Source organism: Giraffa tippelskirchi, chromosome 10 (assembly GCF_054371585.1).
Source record: "Giraffa tippelskirchi isolate mGirTip1 chromosome 10, T2T-mGirTip1v1.2.pri, whole genome shotgun sequence".
In the NCBI taxonomy this organism is placed as follows: domain Eukaryota; kingdom Metazoa; phylum Chordata; class Mammalia; order Artiodactyla; family Giraffidae; genus Giraffa; species Giraffa tippelskirchi.
Genome location: NC_137284.1, coordinates 153,150,616 through 153,176,099, shown reverse-complemented (window position 1 = coordinate 153,176,099; position 25,484 = coordinate 153,150,616). Strand labels below are relative to the sequence as shown.

At 37.5% G+C, this 25,484-nt stretch overlaps 1 protein-coding gene across 4 annotated transcripts in view; it reads right to left on the bottom strand.

Annotated features, from left to right (window-relative positions):
• Positions 1–25,484, bottom strand: part of CNTNAP2 (contactin associated protein 2) — a 2,222,175-nt gene that overhangs the window by 1,039,464 nt on the left and 1,157,227 nt on the right. For all 4 annotated transcript variants that reach the window (XM_081537160.1, XM_081537161.1, XM_081537162.1 and 1 more), the window contains one exon: positions 5,812–5,961. In XM_081537160.1, the coding sequence (XP_081393286.1) occupies positions 5,812–5,961 (150 nt within the window). The remainder of the gene's footprint in view (positions 1–5,811; positions 5,962–25,484) is intronic.

The following is a 25,484-nucleotide window of genomic DNA, read 5'->3' as shown; positions in this document are numbered from 1 at the left end:
AAAACAGAATTTGGAGCAAAAGCAGGGTACTGCACATGTGCCCTGCACTCAACATCATCAAAGGGGTGGGCAAAACACATAAGCCACCTCTCTGCCCTGACTCCTGGACACATCCTTTCCCTCTCCCCTTGTAAGGAACCAGTTTGCCTCACTTCCATAAGCAAGCCAGCAAAAGAACCTGTTGTTTTTTCTAACTCCGACCTGATGCAGCAGGGGCTCCCATAAAACCTTGCCTGAATTTCCTATTTGGCTTCTGATCAATTTCTACTGACTAAGGAGTCTAAGAACCCTCGTGGGTAACATATTTACATATCAATCTAATAGCTATTTAGAATTCATGCTTTATTTCAATGAGGAGTAAAAGGTTATATGTATGTGGGCTTCCCAGGTGGCACTAGTGGTAAAGAACCTGCCTGCATGCAAGAGACAGAAGAGATTTGTCTGTTTGATCCCTGGGTCAGGAAGATCCCCTGGAGGAGAGCATGGCAACCCATCCAGTATTCTTGCCAGGAGAATCCCATGGCCAGAGGAGCCTGGAGGGCTACAGTCCATAGGGTTCCAAAGAGTTGGACATGACTTAAGTGACTTAGCACGCATGCATATGTGTATATATATGTATATATAGACACTAATGAGCTTAGATTTGTAACTGGGAGGGAACGTGCCCTTTCATTAAACTTTATTAATTTGATTCCAATCAGACTCCAGTCAGCCCCCAATCCTATCCCTCCCCCCTTCTCTCTTGTCCCTTTCACCTGGTCTGATACTTTTGAGAGCTGCCACCATCAATGTGCTCCTTAGAACTCCCTTTCCGAATAGATGATCTCTGGGACTTTCTTACATCTCCTCTTTGCCCCACAGCTCCTTTGGCTTTGTTTCCTTTCAAATTAACACACAGGGATAACCAAAATACCAAACCTAAAAAAAATGTTTTTAAATTTAAAAATCTTTCTACTCTCTCATGACCATGGGCCTTGGCCTGTGTTAGAAAGCCAATTATCAGCTAAGAAGTCAATAATAAATTGAATTATTTTGTTTATAATTCTTTTGATTATTAAAATTAATGAAGTGTTATGAAAAGGAATTCAAGCTAGAAGATAGAGAAAAAAGCTAAAGCAGTTAAAATAACTTTCCTTGAGGAAACATCCCAAATGAATAATCTTTCTTTTTGCTGTTTATTCCCACGAAAAAATAAGGCGAGATAATTCTCTGAGCTTAAACGTCTGATTGAGAGTGTTATGGAGGAGAACTAAGAGCTTTCCTGGGATGAGCAGGGAGGGGGCGTGGAGAGAGCTCCACACTGGGGGATTCCGACATCCTCTGGTGGCAGAAGCAGCTACGTGGCCAGGACTTAACTTCAAATTAAGCAAATTGTGGACATGTTTAAGGGCAGGACGCCTTCACTTAAGGCTTTCACCCAGCAGGAAAGCAATTTGATTTTTACTGACTAAGGAGGAAGAAATGCATTGAGTAGTCAAGAATTTGGTAAGAGACCTGAGATAAACACATGATCTGAAATCTGAAATTTTCCTTAGAAAGGGCTGTACTGAGTGAGTTTAAAAAAGACTCCAGTTGAATTGGAAAGACAGTCAGCATTTAGCATTCCCTGGGGTCAGACATTGTGTTTAACAGGTGATGCTGTATAATGTTCACAGAACAGATTCTATTGTCTTTTATTAGATAAAGAAGGTAAGATAAATTATTAAAATGATCTATCAACTAAGTGAAGCCATGGCTCCACATGAGGTGTGTATGATTCAAAGCTTCCATTGTACAACAAAGTCAATTCTCCTTTCCACTAGACTAGCATTCCTTAAGATATCATCATTACAACATCTGTGACTTTAAATTTTCAGCACAGACAGCATGAAGTTGTATGTGCGTGTTTTAAGTTACAGTCCAGAGGTAGCTAGCATTCTAATCAGGCAGCCACATGCCAGAGGTGGTCATGAGCATGCTCTCAAAAACACTGCAGCCACCCCAGACGTGACTGCTCCAGGACTGCTGCTAACTATTCCTGTCATCAGTTTCTGAAAGTCAAGTTGAGTTTTCTTTTGTAAAAATGGTGGTTTGTTAATTAGCATAAGTGATAGGTTAATATTAGGAAAGAGATCTCACTGGTGAAATTAAAGATATTAAGGACATGTATTTTGGCAAAACATCTTTTAGAGACAGCCACAAACTGTATGAAAGTGGGGTATGACTTCAGTGAGGTCTGTGGCCTGAAGCCGCAGAGATGGTCCTAGATTCTGGATCAGTGAATCTGTGCCAGCTATTAGCTTAGGAGCTTTCTGTTGCCTGGCACTGGCTCTAAGTGTAGCTGAATTCTGCCTCTAAAATATTGCTACAGCTGCCCGAAGAGAACAGTTTATTCAAGAGAAGGCAAGTCAGAGGGCGAGGACTTCAGGGACCTGACAAAGGAGTTTGTATTAACAGTGTTGTTCTTTTTAAATAAATGTCTGTATGGGCACCAGGAGCTTCCCTGGTGGCTCAGCAGTAGAGAATCTGCCTGCCAATGCAGGAGACATGGGTTCAATCCCTGGGTCGGGAAGATCCCCTGGAAAGGGAAATGGCAACCCACTCCAGTATTCTTGCCTGGAAAATCCCATGGACAGAGGAGCCTGGTGGGCTACAGTCCGCAGGTTTGCAAAAGGATCAGACACGACTTAGCGACTAAACAGCAAGAACAACACGTGTGCCAGACCCTGACTGGGGCTTCCTTTCACTGTTCCATGGTGGCAAAACTTTCTAAGAGTAGCTCTTTCTTACTTATCTCACTTGTCAGTGGTTGATGTTGTTTTTCAAAAAGATTCCAGAGATGAATGAAGAGAGTAGCATGGAAGTGTACACACTATCCTATGTGAAATAGATAGCCAATGGAAATTTGCTGTATGACCCAGGGAACTCAAACTGGGGCTCTGTGACAACCTAGAGGGGTGGGAGGGGTGGAAGGTCGGAGGGGGATTCAAGATGGAGGGGACATATGTACTCCTATGGCTAGTTCATGTTGCTGTATGGCAGAAATCAAACCAATATTGAACAGCAATCATCAGTCAATTAAAAATAAATAAGAATCTAATAGATACACATGCAAATTAGCTGTCAGATCTACAATTCTGTTCCTCAGATCTCTTGTTTCAGAATCACCTAAAGTTTAGAATTCTTCAATTTCTCAGCATCTTGCATTCTGAAGTTCTAGGAGTGGGGCCTGAGAACCTGGATTGTGACAAGTTTCTCTAGTGATTCTCCTATGCTCTGAGGATTTAGCCAATGAAGATATAACCAAAGAAGCATCATGATCATTTGCTCACAGTATTTCTCAATGGCAGACCAAAGACCCAAGAGGGAGGAGATATGATCCTGACCACCGGGTCTGAAAACCAGAACCTGTAAAGCAATAGTAAATAGAACAATATAAAGCCCTCATATCCTATAAACTGCATGCCACAAATTTGTGTTATAGCTTTTTGCCTACCCATCTAGGTGGAAATAGATCAAAACTTGCCTTAAGCATTCAGAAAGGTCATTCATAGCCAAAGATATTCCACTGTTGTTTGGATGAATCAGGATTATCAATAGCTTTCCAACTGACTATTGTGATCCATTTTCTGACAGCAATGAAAATTGTTAGCCAAAAGCCCATCATGTTAAATATGATTTGGGAGAAAAACCAGTTTAGCTCTTGGGTTACTTTTTTTTCACATCAGGAAGTCCAGTTTATTCACTCATAAGACATCTGTCTGACTTTCATCTGCTCATCAAATATTTATTGACAGACTTTTAAAAAACATATAGCTTTAACTCCCAATGAACGGCCATGGAAGATTAAAGAAGCGGAGGTCTAGTTCAGGACTTCTATCTCTGAGTTGTCACTCATCATCACATTGTGTGATGCAGAGGGGAGAAACAGCCTGGTGCAGGAGGAGTCACAGGTCTGAATTCTGTGGTTGGCTACAGACTCGGTGTAAGTCTGTAAACTCTACTGTAAGCTATACTGCAAGTCAGTATAGCTCATAGGGCTTCGATTTCTTCTTTTAGATAACTACAAATAAAATGTTTGCCTCACTTATTTTTCAGTTTGCCGATTCATTTATCAATATTTATTGGTCATCTACTATATTCCAAGAATTTCTATAGGACCTTGGGGGATATAGCAAGAAACAAGATACACAAGATGACTGTTCTCAAGTAGGCTTATTCTCATAATTAGAGAATTTTTTAATTAGTGATATAAAACATTATTTAATATGCAAATAGATAGAGGAATATTAATAGGTATATTTCAGGGGAAAATATATGTACACGTATTTTTTAAACCATACACCAAAGCCTTGTCTAAGGATGAGTGCGTGCATGCGTGCTCAGTCATGTCTGACTCTGCAACCCTATGGACTGTGGCCCGCCAGGCTCTTCTGTCCATGGGGTTTCCCACACAAGAATACAGAGTGCATTGCCATTTCCTACTCCATTTCTAATGATACAGTGTATGTTTTTAGATCTCATACTGGGTGATTAGAATAAGAAAGGTATAATCTCATGAAAGACACATTGATCTAAACAATACACCTATATTTTAACAAAATATATTTAATTAATGAAAAAATCATTTTCTGGCAGCATGCATTTCTCAAATTAGAAAACATACCAGGTGTGTGCTTCAACACTCTTCCATATATAGAAGTAGAATTGATCATTTAAGAAATCTTCCTTTCCCCTAATCTTTTTATTACTTAAGAATCAAGACATCTGTGATAAAGTGGCTTCATGTACGGCAACCTGTGTTGCCTCTCAGGATGGTGCCAATAACCTCTCATTCCTTGTGTAATCCCCTTGCTTTAAGTGTGGGCTAGATTTAGTGACTTACTTCTAACTGTGCATGACAGAAGTAATGGGATGTGCCTTCCAACTGTATATGACAGAAGACCAGATTATTAAAAAAACAACAGCAAAATATTCATGGTTTCTATCTTGTAAACTTTCTCTCCTGCTTACTGGTTTTTCCCTCCCCCCAACCTTTTTGCTACCCACTACACTACTTCAGTTCTCTCAATCCCTCTGTCTCTCTCTCTCCACACACACACACACACACACACACACACACACATACTTCAGTTCTCTCAATCCCTCTGTCTCTCTCTCTCCACAAACACACACACACACACACACACACACACACTGCCCCATCATCTATAGAAGAGACCACTTGAAAAACAGAGGCCTTGAAGGACCACAGCTGTATGGAGACGAACCGAGGTCCCCCGGCCAACAGGCAGCACAAACGGTCAACCAAGTGAGTGTACTTTCTTGGACACAGACCCTGCAGCCCAGTTAAGACTTCATATAACATAGCCATGGCCAACAACTTGAGTGTAAGCTCAGAAGAGCTAAATCATTTCTGAATTTGCAATCTAGAGAAACTGTGAGATAATATTGCATGTTTGTTCTTTTAAGCCAACATTAAACTAATTGCTAAGGTCTGGAGTAGTTAGTGACACAGCGATAGATAAGTAATAGATAATCCAAGGACATGATTCTTAAGAACAATGTTTTAAGAATGAAGGGATTCAGAATCTCATGCTTTATACTTAGAATATTGGGACTAGAAGAAAATGTTGACAGTATGTTAATATTATCAAGAAGAAATAATAAATTTACTACCCCTTTTAGTTTGGTGGGATTACAGAATTTCTCTGCTTTTACCTGAGATCTACTGAGTCCACTGAATCAACACAAATACTTCATAATCAAACTTAATTGAAACTCCATTTTTAACAATGCATTAGTTAGCCAATAAAAAAATGGTAGTCCTACCTCCGAAAAAGTACTTTTCGCCAGTTTTAACTTGAAGAGGACTGTTAGTTCGAACTGCTGAGGCTTCATCTCCATCGATAGTGAGAACAGCAAAATTCTCCTTAGCTAGGAAACGGACCTCATGCCACTGGCCGTCATTCAACCCAGAACCTGTTAAATACAAGAGAAAAGACCGTTTTTTTTTTTAAAGATTATTCAGTTTTAAATAATTTTTAATATCAACAGAGCTTGGTAAGTAAAAATTTATATATTCTGATCTAGGAAAACTCAGTGTAGCTACAATTAATATCCCACATTTCTTTAATATTATAAATCATTCTCTCCTCCCCTTGACCAAATAGGGCATAGCAGTGAAGGAAAACAGAACATGCCATTCCAGAAAATGCTATTTCAGCATATTGATTATTTTGAAAAAAAAGTTACTTAAGAAACAGCCAGCACAATAAGGATACTCTGACACCCTCTTTGTCTCCCTGAAAGCAAAAAGTAAGTCTTTCATGTGAAAAAATTCCCTCCCTGTACTAGGAGGGTAACAGGCTTCCTTATCACCAGGAAGAGGGAAGTTAGGGCCAAGAAGGCTATATAAACAATCCATATTCTTCTTAATTTCCTACCCCAAGCCTAAATTTTTGTCAATTCTCTTTCACAGTTTTTTTTTTTTTTTTTTTGTCTATAAAGGTATAAAATCTGTCTACACTGGTTACTTCTTTGAGTCTCAAATTTCTGTGAGTGCCCATACATATGAAATTATATTTGTTTTCCTGCTGCTAATCTGTCTATTTTAATTTAATTATTAAACCAGCCAAAGAACCTAGAAGGGAAGAAAGGACAAGTCTTCCTCCCCTACAGCAGTTATTTGTGCTAATTGACCACTAATAGGTATGAAAAATGATACCAGGATTATCTAATCATTTACAAATAAGATGTCATTATAATGAATTAGGTTATATTTAACTAGACACCAACAAAATAAATGATCTCCCTAACAATCACATTTCACTCTTGCCTAGTACAAAGATCTTTAAAAACAAAATCTATTTAGTTTTCCATTAGACAGAAAATAACTAAAAGTTACTGTTCAGTTTGTGTTCATTTTACAAATAATTAGAAAATTAAGGAGCAAAGACAAGAGAACAGCCTTTGAACAAAAGTACCTGGAAATAGTTCAAGGAATACTAAGACACACAGAAATCTGAGTCAGAGCAGCTTTCTTTCACCTTACAAAGGCCTATACAAAGGGAAGATAGTTTGTTCTAGACTGCTCCAGATGGCTTTATCTAGAATCCATAGGTAGAAGTTATTGAAGGTGCACTTCAGCCTCACAAAAGAAAGACAAGCCTGGCATGGAAAAGTATCCAAAAGTGGAATGAGAGAAAATCGATGAAGCAAGGATGATGGTTCCAAGCCTCTAACGAGAGGTCTGAAAACCAAAGTTTACAGGCCAGTAAGCCTGCTACCATCTGTTTCTGTACAGCCTGGGGGCTAAAAATAGTTCTCACATTTTAAAATGTTGAAAATAAATGAAAAGAATAACAATATTAAATTACATGTGAAAATTATATAAAATTCAAGTGTTCGAGTCCACATAAAACCTACTGGAATATAGCCAAACTCATTTGGTATTTATATCATCTTTCTACAGAGTCAAACAATTGCTCCAGAGACCGTATGATCCACAAAACATAAACTGTTTACTGAGTCATCCTTTCCCTTTACAGAACAAAGCATAAACTAGTGATTGGTGTACATTATTAAATAGAAATACCATTTTAAAGAAAAAAACAGATGGTCTCTTAGGGCTTAAAGATAGTCACATATATGTGGTATTAACTAATACTATACTAGTAAATATTATTGCAAATAATCTCAATGGAGGATAACAGAAAACCCAGCCCCAAAATAATACTAAATAATTTTCAAATTATGAAATGTATAATATAAACAATTACATAGATAAAAGTTTCTTGTACTCTGAAATTACTATGTAAATATACAGTCTTATTCTAAAAGGGAAGTCAGTTAACTGCCAGACAAGTAGTAGTGTTTAGTGAAACAATTCCTTCTCTATTAGGTTGCTTTCGGGTTCCTGCACAGAACTGATCCACGGACGATGATACCTTCACCACAACATTTTCCTTTAAAATATAAATTTGGGGTTAATGTTAAATGGCCACAGAATTGTATGGTTCTGATTTTGTTTTTGCCCCTATAGTGTGATGAACGCTGCTTTGAAACACATTTGGAGGGTACAGGTCTCAAGCACAGTAATGTTACAAATGTTTCATCCTAAATAACAACACATTCAAAGAAAGTCACTTACAAGCTATCTTGCTGCTGCTGCTAAGTTGCTTCAGTCGTGTCCGACTCTGTGCGACCCCATAGACGGCAGCCCACCAGGCTCCCCCGTCCCTGGGATTCTCCAGGCAAGAATACTGGAGTGGGTTGCCATTTCCTTCTCCAGTGCATGAAAGGGAAAAGTGAAAGTGAAGTCGCTCAGTCGTGTCCGACTCTTAGCGACTCCATGGACTGTAGCCTACCAGGCTCCTCCGTCCATGGGATTTTCCAGGCAAGAGTACTGGAGTGGGGTGCCATTGCCTTCTCCGACAAGCTATCTTAGGCAACTGGATTTTCTGTTCTAAACTGTAAACCAGAAAGCCTTTCTAAAAAATTCTTATGAAAACCTCTTCATCATAAAGTTAATTTATAAATGGAAAATCATCAGTTTAATTGTTCATGACAAAAAGGTCTATTATTCTTTCAGATTAAAATAAAAAGATTATTTTTTTTCAAGAAACTTAATCACTAGAGAAATTGGACCTCAGAAAAAGGCAGCCTTGTTGATAGCATCCACTGCTGCTTCTGAGCTTGAACTGTGATTTCTATTCATTTTAATTCCAATTACTGTTTTGAACTGTTAATGTTAATGATCAAGAGTGTTTTTCTTTTTTTTTAATAACATGGTTAAAGAGAAATTTTAAGAAGCAACATATTTTCCTTTGAACAATGGGTCATTTTTGGCCCATTGAAAAATGACTCATTGCTCAAAAGAAAATCCGGTACATCTTAAAATTTCTCTATAACCACATATTATTAAAAAAACACTCTTGATTTTTGGTTTATTATATTTGGGGCCCATTCCTATCAGATTGCTGAGGCATACCTCTTGATGATTAACAGTAACAGTTAAAAACAGTATTCCCCAGAAATATTTTTTTTTTTTTAAATTACTGTCCCCAATACGTAGGTGGGAGAACTGAATATAACAATGTTTAGGAATTCTATACATGGTAAATGGCAGAACTGGGAACTAGAACTCAGACATACCTAGTTCCAGAGACTGATTTCTTATAAATCAAACAAGCAAACAAACAAGCAAAGAAAAACAAGCAACAATTAAACATGGCATGTAGACTCTGTGTATCCATGACAAGAACTCTTTTATACCACACACACACAAACATTTCCATTTGCCACCAGCCTGCAGGGAGTCCTTGTTTCATAGAGCATCAGTGTTGCAAATAAACCGAGACACTATCCAGTTTCATCTGCTAATTTTTAACATTTACGTTATCAGATTTTTGTTGGAATGGAAGATCCCACTACTACATGTCTTTCAGTATTTTCTTACATTGATGTTTTTTCCCTTAAAATGCAATATGAATGGGAATTTTGTATGTTTGAGAAGCAACTTCTAGCATTGTTTCCCCAAGGCATATAAAAGTAATCCCAGGAGTATTCATTTAAATCATCTCTATACTTTGTGAAACTCGGCAAACAGAACTGTGTGCTCACTTCCTTCATGTTATGAGTGGATCAATCAGTGATCTTAACACGCTATCTTTTGTCAGTTTGCTGGGTTGAGATCCTAATCTAGACCTTTTGCACTTGAACAAGCTTTTACCACTACTCAGAACTCAGTCATTAAATTTTACGGCGTGAAAAAAGAAGATGCCACAGTTTCAGCATAATTTCCCTCTGCTAGTGTCCATTCCCTTCAGTGTAAGGGAGACCTGAAAAACTTTGTATGAAACACAACTAATGAGTTTGCTTTATCATTTCCTGGGCCACCAGCCACCTGGAGGAAGTAATTCAGTTCAGATCAGTTGCTCAGTCGTGTCTGACTCTTTGTGATCCCATAAACCACAGCACGCCAGGCCTTCCTGTCCATCCCCAACTCCCAGAGTCCACCCAAACCCATGTCCATTGAGTCGGTGATGACATCCAACATCTCATCCTCTGTCGTCCCCTTCTCCTCCTGCCCTCAATCTTTCCCAGCATCAGGGACTTTTCCAATGAGTCAGCTCTTTGTATCAGGTAGCCAAAGTATTGGAGTTTCAGCTTCAACATCAGTCCTTCCAATGAACACTCAGGACTGATCTCCTTTAGGATGGACTGGTTGGATCTCCTTGCAGTCCAAGGGACTCTCAAGAATCTTCTCCAACACCACAGTTCAAAAACATCTAGTAGAGAATTAATTTTGCTTCAGAGAAGCTATATGAAGAGCCTCTCTGAGGTATTCTTTAAAATTAATAATATCGTTTAGTATTTTTAATTCATATTAAATGGAATATTAGTGAAATTTAAGAGCTTTTGGAATTTATTATGTAACACTCACTCAGAATAGGGGTTTTCCAGGTGGCTCAGTGGTATAGAATCCACCTGCCAATGCAAGAGCTACAGGAGAGGTGGGTTTAATCCCTGGGTCAGGAAGACCCCCTGGAAGAGGAAATGGCAACCCACTCCAGCATTGTTCCCATAGACAGAGGAGCCTGCTGAGCCATAATCCATGGGGTCACAGAGAGTTGGACATGACTGAGCACTTTAACATTCATTCAGAATAGTACAGTTGATCATAAGATATACACCGACAAGTATCAGTATAGTATTCAGGGGAAAAAAAAGTATCATCATCTCAAATTTTATTAGAATCCTGTGAGTCATAACCAACAAAGAACACATCACCAAACAGGATTAAGGCTTCACTTCTCATCTGTTAGTAAAGTGGTAGTATCCCTTCACTCAGTATTTTAGAGCAACAAACGTCCCTGGGAATGGAGAGACTCACCAGAGACCTGATCCATAATCCTGGACACAGTGGTGTCTTGGTGGCTGGAGAGTGACTCAGGACCAGACCAAAGTAGGATGCTGTTAGTTATTGATACTTAACAAAGAGACTCAAGTCTCATACAGCTAACATTTCCTAGGGGCCTTGGATGTGCCTGGCACTACCTAACTCGGTACGTATCAATCTATTGCCTTTTCTCAATAGTGGGCAGCAAGATGGCAGAAGGGCAGGGAAATAGTGTGGTGGCCAAAGGACTGACACGGGAGCCAGGCTGCCTGTTTTTGCTCTGACCCTTGTCAGCCTCAGCAGTTTAGTTAACCTTTCTGTGCCTCAGGCTTCTCTTCTCTAGAAAGCAAATAATAGTATCCATTTTGCAGGCTGGTTTTGAGGAGTAGATGAATTAGGGATTCAATAGCATTAGAACAGTGCCAAGCACCTAGGAAACAGCATAAGTGTATCTATATCATTTGGTCAAAAAAAAAAGGAAGGTTGATGAGTTCATTTTAGAAAGAAAAAAAAATCTGAGACTTGAACACAGTACTTTTTCTTTGGGGGTTATTGCATTGCAATTACATGTATTGGTATAGTTATAACAAGCCTTTTAAATAAGACAGCAATATAATAACAATGTGGAGATGGTGAATATATATACATACGAGACCGAAAAAAAAAGTGTCCTAACACTATGCTAACTGACACTTGAAACTTAGAAACATGTCCAGTGACTGCATTAGACATGGGGAAAATTTCTGTAATCAAACGACTTAGAGCTGAAGATGATTTGTTCTGCAAAAATGTATTAGGTGACTCACAAAGTTATGACAAAGGCACTGATGTTAAAGCTACATGTGAAGAAATTTGAACAAAACTATTTCCAAAAAATGAGAGTGAAAAATGAACTTTCTAAATTATTTATGTATGTAATTAAAAAATTAGTAATTAAATATTAGAAACATTTTTCACCCACAGTCCTAAGCAATTCTATATGCGAGTTAAGTCCAAAGGTACTCATGTTATCTCCTTGGGAACATAGGAGATTGTCTTACATTTGGGGTCCCATTGGATTTAGGCTGACAAGCTCTATATGACATGGAGGTGGATTAGAAGCCAGGGGTATCTGACCCTCAGAGAGGCCGAACAGCATAAGAGTCTAGAACACAGACTCTGAAGTCAGACATCTGGATATACATTTCATTTTTGCTCACCTAATAGCTGCACCTTCAGCAAGTTAACCACTTTAAGCCTCAGTTTCCTTTTCTGTTAAGTAAGAGTAATGAAAATATCTACTTCATAGGGTTGTTATGCAGATTATGTGTATATACTGTTACTTAGAACAGTGTCTTACACATACAAGCTGGGGTTCCCAGGTGTCACACACATAGGCAGCAAGTTAGCTCTCAGTAGATATTAGCTATTGCTTGTATTCAGTGAGTAAGACTAGCTCTCTAAATACCAACTTGGGTTGTTATACTATAAGTATTAACTATTCAGTTCAGTCGCTCAGTCGTGTCCGACTCTTTGTGACCCAATGGACTGCAGCACTCCAGGTTTCCCTGTCCATCACCAACTCCCAGAGCTCACTCAAACTCATGTCCGTTGAGTCAGTGATGCCATCCAACCATCTCATCCTCTGTCGTCCCCTTCTCCTCCCACCTTCAATCTTTCCCAGCAACAGGGTCTTTTCCAATGAGTCAGTTCTTTGCATCAGATGGCCAAAGTATTGGAGCTTCAGCTTCAGCATCAGTCCTTCCAATGAACACCCAGGACTGATCTCCTTTAGGATGGACTGGTTGGATCTCCGTGCAGTCCAGGGGACTCTCAAGAGTCTTCTCCAGCACCACTGTTCAAAAGCATCAATTCTTTGGTGCTCAGCTTTCTCTATGGTCTATTATGAAATGATTAAAAATTGGTTTTTGTTATGAATAAATGCCTGCCTCCCCATATGAGTCCTATAGTGCAATAAGTCTTGAGGAATGTGAGGACTGGGGCAGACAGCTATATATGAAAAAGTAGTACAAGTGTTAGTCACTCAATCGTGTCTGACCCTTTGTGATTCCATGGACTGTGGCCTGACAGGTTCCTCTACCCATGGAATTCTCCAGGCAAGAACAATGGAGTGGGTTGCCATTCCCTTTTCCAGGGGATCTTCCCAACCCAAGGATCAACAGGCTTCCTGAATTGCAGGCAGATTCCTTACTTTCTGAGCTACCACAGAAGTCACAGTTTCTTGTTAATATCAAGGTCAAAAATTTCTAAAGCCAACCTTGAGCTATACAATAAAATAAGGCTTATACCTTCATAGTTACAGATGCACTTTCACTTCCCCAAAAGGTGTTTTTTTTTTTTTTCCAAATATATTAATCAATAGGTATGGTTCTGAATGTCAGTGGAATATTTCCAAATACTAAATTCAATTCCAAGCAATGACTTCCCCTGATGACCAATTTTGAGGAGACCTATATAAACTGGAGTACATATTTTCCAAAGTATTTTTGTTTTAAAAATGTATACTATTGCAACAATTTTGTTGTATGTTTATAAAGATTATTTGAATATACTTTAGGATAGATACCTCCAGTTATTCACTAATTAATAACAATAAAAACTTTTAAACTGTACATTACAAAAGAAAACTTTTTATAAAGAGAATTTTTTAAACTAAAACCAACATCTTTGAAACCATATTCCAGCTTCTGGCTTCATTTTTCATAAAGTAAATAAATTGTTTTATAATTTTTCCTCTAACATATCCTTAACTTACAATTGCTAGAAAAACTTGTTTTGTATGCAAATGTAAAATGTTAATGAAGCATATTCTATCCAGGCTGATTTTCTAATGGTATTATTTTTAAAGTAAGACTCTTGAGGTGGTTATTTTTATTGAACAAGAAGAAACAGATGTTCCTCTTATTAGAGACAAGAAGAAAAGACTGGTTTAATGAATATTGAAAAAAAGAAAGTATTTAAAATATAGTCACAAACCAAGATGTAACATCTGTTCGAAAATGCTTCAAATAAAATTACAGTGACTAGAGTTTTCAGTGTTTTTTTCAACATTTAATCTTGAGAGAAAAATCTCTGAGACTACAAATTCATCTTTAGGCAGTTAGAGTATTCTCTGAGGTGCTAATAATATATCCCATAAGTTACCAGTTATCCATTTATGCATTATGAAGAAAAAGGGAATATACATTTCTTTATAGATATGCCACATTTGTTGCTGTTGTTTTAGCCACTAAGTTGTGTCCGACTCTTGCAACCCCATGGACTGTAGCCTGCCAGGTTCCTCTGTCCATGGGATTCTCCAGGCAAGAATATTAGAGTGGTTGCCATTTCCTTCCTCAGGGATTGAGCCCTCCAGGCAAGCATACTAGAGTGGGTTTCCATTTCCAACCCAGGGCCTGAACCACATCTTTACCACTGAGTCACCAGGAAAGCCACATGTTAGATAACATAAGAAATAGTATCTAAACAAACCTCATAAATAAATTGATGCAATTTAATCTTGCACACTTTTACATGTCAAACCATATAAATATGATCAACTACAATCAGACAGAAAATGTAATATGATGCTTGGGTAGGCACAACATACCTTTTTTTTTTTTTTTTAACCTGAAGAAATTGTTAAATGACCCTCTATATAGGTATAGAGAGAAAGTCACTTTGGAACATGCCTTTGTTTGGAAACAACCCCTTGAATGGAAGCTTTAAGTTAGAAATATACATTGGGGAAAGGTTACTGCATGACATTTTTATATGTTGCTAGATATGACTACTTCAGTAACTTAATATGTAGAATCTTAGAGATGGGATGGATTCTTTCCTTTCAGGTACCCAGAAACTTTTGAGAAAAAAAGAGCCTAGCTTAAGAGATTTTTTTTACCTTATATGCACCTTAGAGTCATTTGGGAAGCTTTAAAAGTTTCACACTCATCTGCTGATGGGCATCTAGGCTGCTTCCACGTCCTGGCTATTATAAACAGTGCTGAGATGAACATTGGGGTACATGTGTCTCTTTCAAGTCTGGTTTCCTCAGTGTGTATGCCCAGCAGTGGGATTGCTGGGTCGTATGGCAGTTCTATTTCCAGTTTTTTGAGGAATCTCCACACTGTTCTCCATAGTGGCTGTACTAGTTTGCATTCCCACCAAGCAGCTGAGATGCCCATCAGCGGACGAATGGATAAGGAAGCTGTGGTACATATACACAATGGAATATTACTCGGTCATTAAAAAGAATACATTCAAATCAGTTCTAATGAGGTGGATGAAACTGGAGCCTATTATACAGAGTGAAGTAAGCCAGAAAGAAAAACACCAATACAGTATACTAACACATATATATGGTATTTAGTCAATTGGCAAAGATAACCCTGTATGCGAGACATCAAAAGAGACACAGATAAATAGAAAAGTATTATGGACTCTATGGGAGAGGGCAAGGGCGGGATGATATTGGGGAATGGCATGGAAGCATGTAAATTATCACATGTGAAATGAATCACCAGTTCAGGTTCAATGCATGATCCAGGGTCCTCGGGGCTGGTGCACCGGGATGAACTGGAGGGATGGGATGGGGAGGGAGGTGGAAGGGGGTTTCTGGAAGGGGAAAATATGTATACCCATGGTGGATTCATGTCAATGTATGGCAAAACAAATACAATATCGTAAAGTTAAAAAATAGAAAACTAATTAAAAAAAAAAGTTTCACACTGAAATTTCCAAATCACTGCAGAGGAAATTAAAGACTTAAATAAACAGATATATATTAAGCAATCCTAATCAGAATCCCAATACTAGTCTTTGTAGAAATAAAAAGACAAGACTGTATAATTTATAAGGATTTTTAAAACCTTATAAACCTTATAAACCTTTTAAAACCTAAATATTATCAAAAGAAAAAACGAAAGTAGAGAACTTATCATCTGATTTGAAGATTTGTTATAAAGCTACAGCATTCCAGAAAGAAATTAGAACTAGACTCAAACATATGCGGTCCATTGTTTTTTTTTTGTTTTTTTTTTGACAAAGCCTCTAAGGCAATACTATGGAGAAAGAAAAGGTATTTGTTTCTTTGCTTTGATTTTTTTTTTAAACTTGGCGCTGAAACAACTGGTTAAATAAAGGGGAAAATGTGTCTCAATATCTACTTTACTCAACACACAAGACTTAATTCTAGACGGATTTTAGACCCAAACACAAAAGCCTAACTGTAAAGCTTCTGAGGGATAACATACAGTAAGTATCTTCAGGACTTTGGGGTTTACAGAGATTTCCTAGAGAACATGAAAATCACTTGATAAATTGGACTTCATCAAAATTTAAAATTCCCTCTCATCAATAGACATGATTAAGAAAATTCAAGTCAAGACAGAGACTAGAGAAAAATATTTACAACATATTTATCTGAAAACGGAACATACTAAAATATAACAAAAGCTCTTATAAATCAATATTTGGGAGACAAAAGTGGGCAAAATCACAACACAAATAAAGGTAAATTCATTATTCATAACCACATGAAACATTTCTTGACATTGTCAGTCATAAGGGGAATTAAAGCTACACTGATGTACAATTTTACACCACTTGGGTGGCTAAAAATTAAAAGGGCTAACCAGGATCTGGATCAGTTTGAACTCTCATACATTGCTAGTGGGATGCAAAATGGTACAATCCCTTTGGAAAACTCTTTGATAATTTTTAAATAAAGCTAAACATGTATTAATCTTATCACCCAACAATTTCCCTCTTAAGTATTTCCCTCTCCAAATCAAAAGTCATGTTGCAAAAATACTTGTACAGGAAGGTTTCAGCAGCTTTACTCATAATAGGTCTAAACTGGGAATAATTGTATATCCATAGAATGTATATTCAAATAAGGAAATGTTGCTAAGTAATAAAGACAAATGAACTAGTGGTTCAACCACTGTTTTGCATGAAAGATTGCAGAGACCCCATCGACAGATGAATGGATAAGGAAGTTTTGGTACATATACACAATGGAATATTACTCAGCTATAAAAAGGAACACCTTTGAGTCAGTTCCAATGAGGTAAATGAAACTAGAGCCTATTATACACAGTGAAGTAAGTCAGAAGAGAAAGACAAATATCATACATGAACGCATATATATGTAATCTATAAAGAGTACTGAAGATTCTACTTGAAGGAGACACAGACATTTTGGACACAGTGGGGGAAGGAGAGGGTGGAACGATATGAGAGAACAGCATTGAAACATATACATTACCACATGTAAAATAGATAGCCAGTGGGAGTTGGTCGTATGATGCAGGCAACACAAAGCCAGTACTCTGTGACAACCAAGAGGGGTGGGATGGCGAGGGAAGTGGAAGGGGGTTTCAAGAGGGATGGGACATATGTACACTAATGTTGATTCATGTTGGTATATGGCAAAAAGTGTCACAATTTTTGTAATTATCCTCTAATTAAAAAAAAAAAAAACAACCTGTGCTGAAAGAAAAAGAATGCAGAAACACAAAAAAATAACATACTGAATGAATCCTTTTATATGAAATTTTAGAACAGGCACAACTATAGTGATGTAAATCAGGAGAGTACTTGCCTGTGGGGGGAGGGTGCAAGTAAGAATTCACTGTAAGAGGTACAAGGAAACTTTCTGAGGTGCTGAAATATTCTATATTTTGATTGGAATGCCAATTGCTTTTGTGTATGTATGTATCAAAATCTATCAAATTATGCTTTTAAAATCTGTGTATTTCACATAGAATAGATTCTCATTCGTGGATTCAGTATTTGTGGATTCACCTTATTGCTCAAATTTATTTCTAACCCCTAATCCATACTGGTTGTGCTTTCAAGTTCATCAGGGACTTCTGCATGCAGAGATTGATGAAAAATTAGAGTTATCCAATATACAAGTTCCCAACTGAGGTCAAACAAGTAGGTCTGTCTACTTGTTTCAGCTCTCATCCCGTAATCAGTGTTCTTTTTGCTATATACTTAGTGCCATTGTGTTTTTGTGTTTTTTTTCTTTTTGCATTTTTGTGCTTTTGTCAATTTTATCATTTAAAGTGGTCCCAAAATGTGATGCTAAAATACTGTTTACTGTTCCTAAGTGCAAGAAGGCTGTGGCCTGTATTATGAAGAGCAAGTATGTGTGCTAGTTAAGTTTCTTTTGCATATCTTATAATACTGTCGATTGTGAGTTCAATTTTTTAGTTCAATGTTAATGAATCAATTATATGCATTTAAAGATAACTTTAAACAGTAATATATAAATCAAGGTCATGTATTGATGCAAATGTTGTGACCAGAGGCTCTCAGGAACTTAACCCTACATTTCCTGTGGGAGTGATGGTTCAGTAGTCATTAATTCAATGTTTGCAATGAGTATGCAGGACATGTGAGGGTGCTAAGTCACTTCAGTCATGTCCTACTCTTTGCGACGCTATGGACTATAGCTTGCCAGGCTCAACTGTTCATGGGATCCTCCAGGCAAGAATACTGGAGTGAGTTGCCATTTAGTCCTCCAAGGGATCTTCCTGACCCAGGGATTTCATATCTACTGAATCAGCAAGTGGGTTCTTTACCACCAGCACCACCTGGGAAGCCCACACATAACATAACTACCATAAATAATGAAGATCAACTGTATTGTATAATTTTTACTTCAAGAATATATAAACTTTTTCAGCTTTATTTTTTAATTGATGGAAAATTGCTCCAAAATTTTGTGTTGGTTTCTGCTGTACAACAACACAAATCAGTAATAATTATATACATTTCCCTTACCCTTCTGAGCCTCTCTCCCCTCTCCAACCCTACTTCTCTAAGTCAACACAGAGCACCAGGCTGGGCTCCCTGTGATATTTAGCAAATTTTCACTAACTATTTTACACATGATAGTGTATATATGTCAATGCTACTTTCTCATATAAGCATTTTTAAATAGGATACAGGTAATGATGATATTCACTTTTAAATTCAACTAAATTTTATTCAATGCCCACTTTATGCTTTGTTTACTGCATTATCAAACAATGAGAAACCCAGTATGAGACATGCCATTATTTGCTGTTAAACAGGGGAAACCCAATAAGACTCTGCATTACTATGTTTAACTTTTGAATGCCAATATTTTAGGATGTCAAAAAAACTTAAAATAACTACTCCAAGACTAAGTTTTCATGTAAAGCTCTAAAACTTGTTTCAACCATTACTGATTCCCAGCCCAAAGCCAAATATTATCTTATACTTCAAAATCTCATTCAAAGATGTATAACTATTCTAATAATGACTCTTTTCTTGAGACAATCTTCCAAAGCAAGTGTCTTTAGTAGTAATATGATTATGTAAATACCATCTTCAATAAATCTTATCAATCAGGGCTCCAGTTCATGTACCCATTTTAGCATATACATTCATTCATCTCAGTGTTTCAGTCTATCTTAAATATAAAATGCAATATAATTGCATTTCATAAGAAGTTATGACAATACTGAAAAGCAATTATCCTCCAGTTAAAAATAAATTTAAAAAAGAAGTTATGGCTAGTTTAAAAGAAGTTTTAATTCATAGGACTTCTGATTAATGTACACATATGAAAGAAGTCTGAAAGTGAAGTCGCTCAGTCGTGTCCGACTCTTTGCGACCCCACAGACTATAGCCTACCAGGCTCCTCCGTCCATGGGATTCTCCAGGCAAGAATACTGGAGTGGGTTGCCATTTCCTTCTCCAGGGGATCTTCCTGACCCAAGGATCAAACTCGGGTCTCCTGCATTGGAGGCAGACGCTTTAACCTCTGAGCCACCAGAGAAGTCCTACGTACACATATATATGAGCCCAAAGATACAGTATGGTATAGCAGTTGAAATAAAATAGTTATAGAAATAAAATTTTTTAAATATATATGCCAGTTATTTGGTTTTAAATATAAATATTTATTAATGTTATTATTTATAGTCACTGTTTTATTTTTGTCTTAAGCAGAAAGTTGTAGAGCTTCCCAGGTGGCTTTGGGGCAAACAGATGCAAAGGAACATTTAAAGGTCAGTGGCTTCCCAGGTGGCACTAGTGTGAGAGAGCCCACCTGCCAACGCAGGAGATGCAAGAGATTGGGCATCCACCCCTGGGTTGGGAAGATCCCCTGGAGGAGAAAATGGAGACCCACTCCAGTATTCTTACCTGGAGAATTCCACGGACAGAAGATCCTGGAGGGCTACAGTCCATGGGGTCACGAATAGTCAGACACGACTGAAGCAACTTAACACACACAGAAAGTTGTAGCTGTGAAATGATTATTATCCTATTTTGGGAAAATAAGTTATCATTACTAATGCTCCAATTCATTCTCAAATCTAAATTAACTAAGTTATGTTTAGTGTTTTATCCTTATTCCACATATGTCTCAGACAAACTGCAATTTCATACAATTTTTCCCTAAAGGCACAAAAGCATCCCTACTTATAGGAAATCAACACTGCCTAAATGGCAAGGACATTCATATCAATTCCTCTCTTTCTGGGGGCATACCTGTGCAAAACATTGTAGAGAATATAAAAATAAAAATGATGACTCCTGGTCTCAAAAACTTTGCCTTACTATACCATCTAATGAGGTTTAAATAACTTTTAAACATTTTAAAAATGTTTAGAATATCTTTAGACATTTTTATAATTGCCATGAAACATTTTCCTATATTCTATAAACTGGGGTGAGAGGGCTCAGGGAAAAGAAATGAAAGATAAATGAAGAAGGCAAAATATAGCTGAGATGATTTTGGGAGCCAGCTAGGGTCTTAGATGAGAGGTAATACTAAAAGTTGGCACTTCATTGTTTTCCACAGCCTTTCTATAATATGCTGTTGAAACTGTGCCTCCCCATCTTCCCAGCTGGCATAAGCCCGCTTGTGAATTTCAGAATGATTACAGTGCACCTTATCGCACCCATGTCCCAAAGGCACAGAGCTTTTGTCACACATCAGGGAAAAAATAGAACTCCAACACACAATTGGTCAATGACTGTCCTAACAGTATTTTAGAAGTAATGCAAAAAGAATATCTTAGAGAAAGAATAATAGGAACATCATAAATGAAGATAATAATAGAAACTTAGCCTAGGTTACTGGAAAAGGAAATGGCAGCCCACTCCGGTATTCTTGCCTTGAGAATTCCATGGACAGAGGAACCTGGCAGGCTATAAGTCCACACGGTTGCAAAGAGCTGGATATGACAGTGAATAACATATACACAACCTAGGTTAATTCTTTTTTTTTTTCTATTTGATTAAATATTTTTTAAAAAATTTATAGTGTTGTATTGGTTTCTGCCATACAACAATGCAAATCAGCTATAATTATACATACATCCCCTCCCTTTCTAGCCTACTTCCCCTGCCCCCATCCCATCCCTGCAGGTCATCACAGAGCACCACACTCGGCTCCCTGGGCTACACAGCAACTTCTCATTAGCTATCCAACTTACACCTGATAGTGTAGGTTCATTATTGAATCTATTTTCTCATTTTTCTAAATTTTGATAACAAAACAAATACAAAACATTAACAGTTGTCAGAATTTAAGACTGGTTTTCTTGAAAACAGTACATATAGCAAAATTCCCTCTTTTCTACTAAACAGTTTCCAAAGCCTTAGTTTCATCATAACCACAGAGAGCTGTGAATCTAAATGGCTTTGATTAAAACAACCTTTTTTATACCTGTGTATGCTAGATAACTCGGGTGAGGAAATAGTCTTTAAATTAGAGAAGTTATCCAGATACTCGCGGTTCAGAAATTTCTGAGTTCAGAGAAAAATCATGAGCAGAGTCCTGGAATGGATTAGACAGCTTAAAATATTATGTTCAGGTACAATCCTTTTGATTTGAACGCAAATCATTATTTTTTAAATTGCATCATAAAATGCATAATAAAACCAGAGCTTCTCATTTCAGATAATTCTGCATTACTCCCCTTTAACAGAACTCTCTGTGTTTAATACTTGCCACTGAATAATTTTCATCCTCTACTCAAAGGCAGGGTGTAGCTCTTGAAACTGGTCACAGACATAGGTGAAAGTCCACTCTCTACGTTTTACATGTAGTGATTTTTCTGCCAACCTCTCTACTCCTAGTTCTACTACGTGACTCCTAGCATGAGAAGCTGCTTCTGAGTAATTCAGCTCTGTGTCATTTCCTCCAACTGGACTATTAATAAGCACTGAACCGTGAAGGGCACATCTCTCAGTATTTATGAACTGGTCTCTCCTGCAGTCTTCAAGTCAACAGTTCTTTTTGAGTGTCAGTCACCTTTTGGAAGGTTCTTCTCATCCCTTGCGGCAAAACAGGAGAGCAAAAATGATACAAACAGGTAAGCACATTGAAATCACATTTGTATGAAAAATGTTGAGTTACAAATTTATCTCATCCATCCTTTCTTGTGAATTTTAATCTGGACGTGATAAGCATTGGCTAAGATAAAAAATTAAAACCAATATTTTAAAAATTAATATATTATTATATCGTAAAATTTTTAAACCATTGATTTATTTTTAGTGTGGTTTCATGGGAATGCATTGTGTACACAAGTTGTGTGTGTTTGTATATATATATGTACACATAAGTGTGAAATTCCCTACAGGACACATAAGATAGGAGTACAGTGTGATACACTAAAACAGAGCCAGGTTAAAATTTGCATAACGTGGACACATATTACATCCACCTCTCTGGCCCAGAAATCCTTATCACTAAAATGAATGATTCATATCAGTTGATTACAAGATCCTTCTCAGCTTTAGACTCTTAAGAGTAGAGTACATTCACATACTAAAAAGGAGAAAAGAAAAACAATAATGTATCAATTTAAAAATAGTGTTATGTAGAGCATGTTAATGAAGTAAATACTCATACAACTAAAGTTGCATATTTTGGTCAATAAATCTGTACTTGTCCTGCTGGCTGACTCTAAACATTAAACATGATGGTCACAAACCACTCAGAGAACATGGAAGAGACTTTGCCTGAGATGAAAAGAGAAGAATCCACACTGAAAAGATGAAGACAGTCATTTGGGTTTGTACTTTAGTGGACAGAAGATGGGATTGCTTCACAGAAATGTCAGAGAGAATTGACTGTAGACCAACTTGGAGGATGGATCCACCACTATAGAAAGAATTATGATATTTTGCTGTTTAAATTCTGAAAGAGAATTCTTAGCCATTTCTGTGATTTAACTTAAGAGGTAGAATCCCAGAAAGCAGTGGCAAATTGACAAAAAGAAGTAAGGTTTCTGGCAACAGAATTTGCCCTTTACTGAAGAAATTCTCTGAAACACTAATAAAGGATTAGGAAGCATATGTCACAGTGCGGCATCCCACAAAGGGGGTTATCAGAGGGACTCTGTGGTAGATGAGATGTCTTAGAGAGCTTCCCTGGCTCAGGCAGTAAAGAATCTGCTTGCAGTGCAAGAAACCTGGGTTTGATCCCTGAATCGGGAAGATTCTCTGGAGAAGAGCATGGCAACCCACTTCAGTATTCCTGACTGGAGAATCTCATGGACAGAGGAGCCTGATGGGGTCAACATAACTGAGTGACTAACCCTTTTACTTTCAGATGTCTTATAGCATGAAAATTCGATCTAGGTTAACATTTATCATTTTCTTATCCTAGCTATAGATAACATTAGAAACATGTATACATGGATTTTTTTTCATACCATATAGAACAACTGTGCCTTTTAGTAGTTATTCATTTATCATTGTTCAGTATTGGTTGTCAGATGGGCAACTTCTAGTCAAAATCAATTACTGACTTTAGAAGCAATTCGGTGTTGGTAATGATCTGTCTCTTGATCTGAGTGAGGGTTACAGATGTGTGTTTGGTTTTTCAAAACCTCCATTCTTGATATGTGCATTTTATATGTGCACAGTATATTTTAATAAAAATAAAGCAAGATAAAAGTCTCTGTGATGTATAATCTAATTGAAATAAGCAAAATTGTAGATAATATTCAAGCCAGTGATATTGTTTTTTTTTATTTTTTTATTTTATTTAATTTATTTATTTTACTTGGGGGCTAATTACTTTACAATATTGTAGTAGTTTTTGCCATACATTGACATGAATCAGCCATGGGTTTACATGTGTTCCTCTTCCTGGACCCCCCTCCCACCTCCCTCCCCATCCCATCCCTCTGGGTCATCTCATTGCCCCAGTCCTGAGCATTTGTCTCATGCATCGAACATGGAACGGTGTTCTGTTTCACATATGATAATATACATGTTTCAATGCTATTCTCTCAGAACGTCCCACCCTCATCTTCTCCCTCAGAGTCCATAAGACTGTTCTATGCATTTGTATCTCTTATTCTGTCTCGCATATAGGGTTATCGTTACCATCTTTCAAATTCCATATATATGCATTAGTATACTGTATTGGTGTTTTTCTTTCTGGCTTACTTCACTCTGTATAATGGGCTCCAGTTTCATCCATCTCAATAGAACCGATTCAAATGTATTTTTTTAATGGCTGAGTAATATTCCATTGTGTGTATATGTACCACAGCTTCCTTATCCATTCGTCTGCTGACGGACATCTAGGTTGCTTCCATGTCCTGGCTATTGTAAACAGTGCTGCGATGAACATTGGGGTACACGCGTCTCTTTCAATTCTGGTTTCCTTGGTGTGTATGCCCAGCAGTGGGATTGCTGGGTCATATGGCAGTTCTATTCCCAGTTTTTTAAGGAATCTCCACACTGTTCTCCATAGTGGCTTTACTAATTTGCATTCCCACCAACAGTGTAAGAGGGTTCCCTTTTCTCCACACCCTCTCCAGCATTTATTGCTTGTAGACTTTTGGATAGCAGCCATTCTGACTGGTGTGAAATGGTACCTCATTGTGGTTTTGATTTGCATTTCTCTAATAATGAGTGATGTTGAGCATCTTTTCATGTGTTTGTTAGCCATCTGTATGTCTTCTTTAGAGAAATGTCTGTTTAGTTCTTTGGCCCATTTTTTGATTGGGTCATTTATTTTTCTGGAATTCAGCTGCACGAGTTGCTTGTATATTTTTGAGATTAATTGTTTGTCTGTTGCTTCATTTGCTATTATTTTCTCCCATTCTGAAGGCTGTCTTTTCACCTCGCTTATAGTTTCCTTTGTTGTGCAAAAGCTTTTAATTTTAATTAGGTCCCATTTGTTTATTTTTGCTTTTATTTCCGATATTCTGGGAGGTGGGTCATGGAGGATCCTGCTGTGATTTATGTTGGAGAGTGTTTTGCCTATGTTTTCCTCTAGGAGTTTTATAGTTTCTGGTCTTACGTTTAGATCGTTAATCCATTTTGAGTTTATTTTTGTGTATGGTGTTAGGAAGTGTTCTAGTTTCATTCTTTTACAAGTGGTTGACCAGTTTTCCCAGTACCACTTGTTAAAGAGATTGTCTTTTCTCCATTGTATATTCTTGCCTCCTTTGTCAAAGATAAGGTGTCCATAGGTGCGTGGGTTTATCTCTGGGCTTTCTATTTTGTTCCATTGATCTATATTTCTATCTTTGTGCCAGTACCATACTGTCGTGATGACTGTGGCTTTGTAGTAGAGCCTGAAGTCAGGCAGGTTGATTCCTCCAGT